At 40.9% G+C, this 8,414-nt stretch overlaps 1 protein-coding gene across 1 annotated transcript; it reads right to left on the reverse strand.

The window, feature by feature from the left end:
• Positions 1–1,240: 1,240 nt before the first annotated feature.
• On the reverse strand, positions 1,241–8,212 carry LOC307020819 (gelsolin-like). The gene is made up of 3 exons (XM_079652404.1): positions 8,096–8,212; positions 5,779–5,966; positions 1,241–3,169 (listed from the first exon to the last, which is right to left on the reverse strand). Exons 2-3 carry the CDS (start codon positions 5,957–5,959, stop codon positions 2,991–2,993), a joined length of 360 nt encoding a protein of 119 aa, XP_079508530.1. The 5' UTR covers positions 5,960–5,966; positions 8,096–8,212; the 3' UTR covers positions 1,241–2,990.
• Between the last annotated feature and the right edge of the window lie 202 nt (positions 8,213–8,414).

Genomic DNA, 8,414 nt, shown 5'->3' on the forward strand with positions numbered 1-8,414 from the left:
TGTTGACTCTAGAGCTGCAACGATTAGTTAAGTTATTAGTTGAGTAATTGATTATTCTATCGACAGAGAAAGAATGTAGTTTACTTTATCTCTAAATCTTGTATTCATTGATATAATTAGCTTTATCCTAATTAACCCTTAACGGGAAAACAAACTGCTGGCTGCAGCCCTTAATAACACCATTGCCATTTAATTTGTTTCCCTATATGCCTCAGTTTCAATGTCTGCCACCAGATGTTTCATTACTCACACAACAACAAAAAGGAAGTGAGTCAACCAAAGCAGGAAGAGGAGAGCGCTTTGATTTTTTTGCTAGCTATCCCCAGTTACCAAAGAGTACATTTATAAGTTATTCAGGTACTATCCTCAATAGAGAAAATAATGGATGTTTGAACAACTAAAGTTACTTAGGGGGGGGGGGGGGGGGGGGGGATACAGTGTGTTGTTAGCAGTTTTGAGGGAAAACGGAAAATAATCTGGTTTTCCAACAATACTACCATTAAAAGACGCTGAGGGGGGGTTAACACAACACAGTAAAATCCTCAAAGGAAAAAAGGTTATAAATTGTGCTGCCAATGATGAAATGTACTATAAATCACAGCTAGCAAAGCCAATAAACCTTATCACAGGGGAAATGAAAGTAACAGGAGGCTGGTTCTGGAGAGGAGCATCACGTCTGGTTTCAGTGTACCTGGGGTTTGGGATTGTGTATGCCGTCCTTGGTGAAGCCATTAAACAAAACAGGTATTTACAAGCCATGCAAATGGTTCAGTGCAAATGAGCAACAGACAGACTTTCTGCTGGAGGAGAAGCCGTGTGACTGCCCTGATACTTTGAAGTTCTTCTATTTAGTAAGATGACATCAAACACTGTCCCTTCGTGAGAACAGAGAGGGACTTCCTTGTTCTCATACTGTCTGTTGAGGGCTTCGCAATGAATAAGACAGTGGGTTCCTCAAAAATAGAAACCACAATCATGAGGTTCATCTTTCTCAAGAGAGTTACTAACATTTTCCATGGCAACAATGCAGGCTCTGTTTATTTTTTTAACAACTGGATTGTTTCCTCACATTGGACTTACCAAAACTATGAGGGGATAATGAGTTTAGGTTCTCTGTGTGTGTGTGTGTGTGTGTGTGTGTGTGTGTGTGTGTGTGTGTGTGTGTGTGTGTGTGTGTGTGTGTGTGTGTGTGTGTGTGTGTGTGTGTGTGTGTGTGTGTGTGTGTGTGTGTGTGTGTGTGTGTGTGTGTGTGCGTGTGTGTGTGTGTGCGTGTGTGTTTGTGTGTGTGTGTGTGTGTGTGTGTGTGTGTGTGTGTGTGTGTGTGTGTGTGTGTGTGTGTGTGTGTGTGTGTATGTGTGTGTGTATATACGCCGGGATCCGGAGTCATGGATGATCCTGCGGTCCTGTGTCATGGATTGCGAGTCCTGGATCTTGAGTCGTGGCTGTGGTCCTGGATCATAAGTCCTGGATGGATATACTCATGGATTCATCTTCCTATTATACACACATGCATTTCCAAACATTTGGACTACCTATGTTGCAAATGTATTATCTTTTCAATTTACACACGGCATCTATTGCACGTCTGTCCGTCCTGGGAGAGGGATCCCTCCTCTGTTGCTCTCCCTGAGGTTTCTCCCATTTTTCCCTTTAAACTGTGGGTTTTCTCTGGAAGTTTTTCCTTGTACGATGTGAGGGTCTAAGGACAGAGGGTGTCGTATTGTCATACTGATATTCTGTACAAACTGTGAAGTCCACTGAGACAAATGTAACATTTGTGATATTGGGCTATATAAATAAACATTGATTGATTGATTGATGTGTGTGTGTGTGTGTGTGTGTGTGTGTGTGTGTGTGTGTGTGTGTGTGCGTGCGTGCGTGCGTGCGTGCGTGCGTGCGTGCGTGCGTGCGTGCGTGCGTGCGTGCGTGCGTGTGGTTCTGTAAAAGCCTCCAACTTTGCAAAAGCAGTAAACAAGACTTTAGGCTAATTATACCCAACTCGCTCCAGAAGGAGGTTTGCATGTGTTTCAATGAAATGGGAAACAGACGGCTAGTTCCGATGTGGCATGGTCTTTCAAAATGTCCTCCTTTGATCCCAGGATGGTTGCCTTGGTTAAAGTCAGTCACTCTGGCAGACACACCCTGGTGTGTCTATGAAGACGGGGGAATGTTGTGCTTCCTCTGAACTTCAGACTCATTACTGTTTGGCAAAGTTCATCGGGGGCTGACAATCATTAAACCCTGTCGATATTTTTAGGTCAAACAAAGTCCTGAGTCCATTTGTGTTCATCTTAACGTTCCCTGTATACGTAATGTATATGTAAGTGATATAATGTAACTGATTATTGCTCACTTAATATTTCATAGTGAAATTAAATCTACTGGTTAATCCCTTGTCACATGGTGCATAGGACCTATGTTTGAATTGTGAACAGTTCATTTTAGTTTTCCCTTCTCAAACAAGTACATTTGAATATTAAACTACACATATTTTCAACAGAAAACAAGACTTAAGCTATGCTAGCAGCCCTGTTGTTGGGCTGTTCCTACGTACATTAGAGCTTGTAACTAAACGCTAACATTAGCACGCTAAAATGCTCACAATGGCATTGCTAACACGCCGATGTTTAGCATAGAGGATGTTTTCCGAACCCAGAGACTTGGAAAATTGTGACCACACTACGCATTACCAAATGAGACATTTTACCATCCTACCAGACACTTAAGGTTATCGTGTTTTGAGGGAAATTAGGGTAAGTCATATCACGCAAGAACTCAAAAGGCTTAATGTTTAAATTGACAAAATAGCGATTACTTTTGTATGAAAAAATGTAATGTGAGCCTACTGTTACAACATCTTGATAACCATGCGTGCTTCACTAAAAAGTGGTCACATGAGTTATGCGTTTACACAAACCTAGATGAATCTGGAAATGAAATTCAAATAAGCAAAGACTAAAACCGACTACTCATTGTGGCACTTTTGAGCGTTATTGGTTGTCTAGTGACCTCACCTGGTACTTGATTCCTGACCTGAAGTACCCCAGGAAGGTGTTGGATTCGCAGTTCTGCAGCTCCCTGTACTGCACTGGCCCACCACCCAGGAAGTCATCCAGCTGTGTGGAAAAGATGGCCACCGCTCCACTCTCATCCTGTGAACACTCGTCTCCTACAGGAAAGAGACAATTGTAGTCAGGGGCGGACTGGGAGGAAAAAGTGGCCCGGGGATTAATTGACAGACAGGCCCACTTAATGCGCAGCATGTATCGGCCGGCCGGCGACGAAAGTATGTTACTAAACAAAAAACCCTATGCACTTTATGTTATTTTGGACCATTATTCATATATTAATCACATTGCCTGAGCCCTTGAGTTGCCTAGAGCAAAATAGTTTAATGTTAACAGATCATTAATGCAATAACATTTGGACCCAATTTGCCTGACTTGACGCATGGAAAAAAACTTCTCTGAAAAAAGTTGATAGCTTTAAATATCTTGGTTTATGGCTAGACTGTGAACTTTCATAAACTACATATAAAGCATGTAATACAAAAAGTCAATTACGGAATCAGTGTTTTACACCGCTCTCGCAATTGTTTTACGCTCAGTGTCCGAAAGAGAATTGCTTCTCAACTTATTCTTCCGATCATGGACTATTGTGATGTTGTCTACCAAAATGCACATAAATCAGATCTTGCTCCACTCAACATAGCCTACAACAGACTATGCAGATTTGTTCTTGGTTGTCCTTTTCATACACATCACTGCACAATGTATAACCAACTTAAATGGCCTTCTTTAAATGTAAGAAGACACACGCATTGGCTTCAGCTGATATTTAAATGCATTTATCTTAACTATCCCCTTTATTTAAAGCAGTATTTTGTACCCTACTCACCAAATCATCAAGTTAGACATTCTGTTCAGATTTATTTCTCTGTCCCCTCTGCAAAAAAATGTATGGGCAGAAGAGCGTTCATGTTCAAAGCCCAAACAGACTGGAATACTTTACCTGCTCCTATTAGATCTCTTGCATCATTGGGTATGTTTAAACATGCATTGTTATCTCACTTTCAACTGGTCTGTACTTGTTATTAATGAAACTGATATTGATGAAACTGATTTGCTCGACTGTCTCAAATTGTAATGATTGTGTGCATTGCTTGCATTTGACTTAACAGAATGTATGTGGTTTGTCTTGTGTGTCATGTTTTTGTATTTTGCTCCCCCGGGAAGATTTTTTTTTAAATGTTGAAGTTAAATGCATCAATCTGGTGCGCTTTGAGAGCAAAATCAGGGACTAAACCTATGGATACACAACCCTCCAGGGAGTGGCCGGAACACTTACAAATGTGGGCCGTTAGGATTTAGGTACGCAAAAAAAAAAGGAAAAAGGGAGTGGCCGGAACACTTACAGGTGTGGGCCGGTAGGATTTAGGATCTAGTTTGTACAAAAGCTTTGAGATATTTTACAACAACACTACTGTAGCACTTAAGTTTCTGATTTTCTGATTCAGGACTGGAGGCTTCTACCACATAAACCACAACTGCAGCTTGTATACGGCTATAACCGTCAGATGGCACTCACCAGGGATTCAACTAGTCCATGATCCCACATGACTAACATCGATCCCAGACAAGGGATTCATTATGTCCTCATGTTATTTCTACCTCCACGTTTACAGAGGTTTGCACTGGCAGTGGAGAACAGAAAGTACTGTCCCTGTTCTGACTCTGCAGGAAAATTGGCAGGAACACCCCCAACATGCTGGGACTGGTCTCTTTTGGCACACAGGAGTTATACAGCAGTTTCATTGAAGTCTCTGTTATTGGTTTGTAGCAGGAAAAGTAGAGAGCATGATAAAACGTTACTTTCCACAAAGGATTTGAAGTTGCATGTCATAGTTTGCTCTGTCCCGCCTGAATTAAATCTCCATGAGAGTAGACAGTGCAGAGAGGGCATAGAGTGGGGGGTGGAAGAATTTCACAAAGTGGTATGACTTTTAGAGAAGAGATTTTGCACCACATACAGCAGAGGATGTTTCAGATGTGCCTTATCTGTCCTCATTTCGAGAGCCCAGCTATAGTGTAGCGACCACATAAGATCTAAAACAGTTTAGAGTGCGTGTATCGTATGGTCACGTACCACTTGTTTATCAGCTTTGGGGACAGTTATATATAAAGCAGGTCTATGTGCTATATAAACACTGTGAAAGTATCTTCAATTATTTTCGGGAGTGGTTTTAAAGATACACGTGCTAAAACTGAGAATTTAGGATATACGGTAGATACAAGTATATTTAGGCAGGCAGTATTCAACGATAATGTTTTTTTTTTTTTGTATAAGACATGGAAACATGTTTTTATAGAAACCGCAAACACATAATAAGCATAAGTAGCAACCTTGAAGGAACCCTTTCAATGTTACTGACAGCTTTACCACAACATCCAATAAGTATTGCCATTTAGTTCACATGCAAAGAGAGATTGGCAGAAACCTTAAGACATCACATAACCACTGAAGTGGTGAAACCATTCCTCTTTGTCTTTCATTCTATCTCACCTCCTTCTACTGTGTCCTCACTCAAATGAAGGCGCAAACATGCAATGCAATGCTGTTCCTGTATTGCAAACAGCATGAAAACATCCTTTTTGTGAAGCAAGATGCAAATGCAGATTCAACTACGATAATGTTGTTAAGAAAGAGGAAGAATATTTTACATACTTTGATTAACTTATTAACATGTACTTTTGTGCACAGTGTGTATCGCCGTCTTACCCAGCCACATGTGTATGTTGTATGAGGGGGCGGAGGTGGTGAAGAGCAGCAGGTAGGCGTCCCCGGTGAAGAAGCTGCCGTGCAGAGCTTTGGGGACTGGCTTCAAGTCCAGGTTCTCGATCCGCCACACCTGCAGGCCGGGCTGCTTCCCTGCAGCAGCAAACTCCTTATGGGACACCATGACGGCTCTGAGGAGAGGGAGAAGAAGAAGGAAGGGAGTCAATGTGGAGGCTAGAGGAAGATGGAAAGGGATTTTAATATGTTTGCCTTGCAAAACCCTGAATTGAACAGCCAACAATAAAAATAATAAAATGAGAGGAAGTAATTTTTTTCATCAAGATGTGTTTCCTGAACTGAATGCAGCAGCTAAAATACTGACCTGCGGTGATCATAAATACATGGGTTATGTTGACAGGAAGCCATCACCACATTTGGCTTTCAGTGTAGACTGAACCAGGCAAACTAGTTCTTAAACCTGCATGGCTGCAGCTGTCACATTAGTACGTTCATATGCACTAGTCATTTGGGTGAAGTGCAATAGACATGTGAATGTGACATGTAGAAATCACTTTCTTTTTTAGTTTGCACATAACTTGAAGGATTCAATTCTCTTTTACAGTATAACATGTTGGGTATTCTCCAAAATGCATTGCCAAAAAGCTTGTTATATTTGTAGGATTTTCACAAAAAAGGCTAAAGACTTGCTTTGACGTTCTTGGTTCCTGTTCGATTTAAAGTCATATTAAGTGCCAGAAAGACTAAAGCTTTTGATAATATCTTCACTTCTAAAAATGGAGAATGCAAACCCCACCAAACGGTCTGAACTAAAGTCTGTAAAGATAACCATAAACTGATTGATGCAGGAACTTTGAACCATCATCAGATCCATAATCTGTCAATCAGACGCAGATATCAACACCACAGACTTGGCCTGGTTTCCTTACTCCCATATCTTGAGTTTTTATTGCTGATATGGCGTAAAAACAGAACTAAACTCTGCTTCAATAAATAAATACCGTGGCCCAGCTTCAGTGTCTGGTATTCGAAGTCAAAGGAAGTTCAATTTGAAAGAAATACACTTCATATCAGGATAACAGAGAGGGATTATGCCGGTTTCCCCGATTACACAACAGCCAGATTACAAATCAGTGTGGCAGCAGGATTATGGTGACGTCCTCTGAGATGACACGCCACGCCTCACTCTTTTATTACAGTTTACACTCCATACTTCACTCTGATCCACACTAACTACAGCCTACACCTGCTCTTTGTGCACGCTGTGGTGTTTACACACACACACACACACACACACACACACACACACACACACACACACACACACACAAACACACACATATATACACACACACACACATACACACACACACACACACACACACACACACATATACACACACACACACACACACACACACACACACACACAGGTAATCCACACACACACCACCAGAGGAGTTGTGTTAACTGAGTGTGTTCAGATGTGTGTTTAAAGAGCGGCTCATGTTTCAGTGCAGAGGAAACAGAGTGCACTTCCTGTAAAAGGCTGATCGATAAGTGCTGCACCATGGACACATCCTCAGATCAATGATGAGGATGCAGCCTTTATGACACGGTAATAACACTACTGTGACTTCATGCTGATCTTAATACTGATCTCAATACTGCAGGGAAGACTGTGTTTAATTAAAAGTATTACATTTTCTGCTTCTGATGCTCATAATTAAAGTTATATATATATTTTTGGTTTAATTGTTATTTATTATTGTTTTTATTATTATTTTAAAAGTGCATTTTTTACCTAAAAAAAGAAAAAAGTAAATCTATCAAGTCATTTTGTTTTCGTATACATTTCATTTTTACTGAATCGGTGGGGATATGAATACACTACAATCACTATTTCAACATGACACAAAATGTCACTTCCTCCAAGGAAGAATCCCCTTGCAGGATGTTACGCTGTCTCACTTACAGTTGATAACAAATACATTAATTTCATCATAAAAAGCAATACAATAACTCCATAACTAATGTTTCCACGATAAACGGATTGGTTCTGCCTCCTCTGTTTCCGGCAGCTTTCTCCAGCTGCTGTGACTCAGAGGAGAGAAATGAACGGAAACTTTTACACATCTGGAGAAATCCTTCCAAACTTGTTTTTTAAATCTTGAACTGAATAGTGCACAAAACACATCAAATCAACTCGATCTACACAACTCTGCACGTTGACTAAAACGCGTGCGATTAATCAAAGTCAAGGAAAATAAGATGCGAGTGTAAGTCGAGTGGAAAAACTCACCGTTTGCGAAAAGAATCAGACAGGAGAGATAAGCAGACTGTCGGATGGAGGTTAGTGTGGGAGTGAGTGTCTTTATGTTTTAATGTGTAGTAAAGAAGCAGGAGGAGGAGAAGAGAGGGGGTGGGTCTGTCTGAGGAGGAGAGAGGGCTCTGATTGGTCGACAGGAGCAGCAATGATAATAAGAATGCTTGTGTGTGCACTTAAAAAGGATTCCCTCTAAGAAATCAACTGTGTATACCATTCAAGCGTTCCCTTTCCATTTTGAAGTCTTCCCTTTAGTGCAGTGTGAACTTGCCTGCTTGTGGTTTAATGTGCCGGT

This window comes from Notothenia rossii (genome assembly GCF_949606895.1).
Source record: "Notothenia rossii genome assembly, chromosome: 9".
NCBI classification, from domain to species: domain Eukaryota; kingdom Metazoa; phylum Chordata; class Actinopteri; order Perciformes; family Nototheniidae; genus Notothenia; species Notothenia rossii.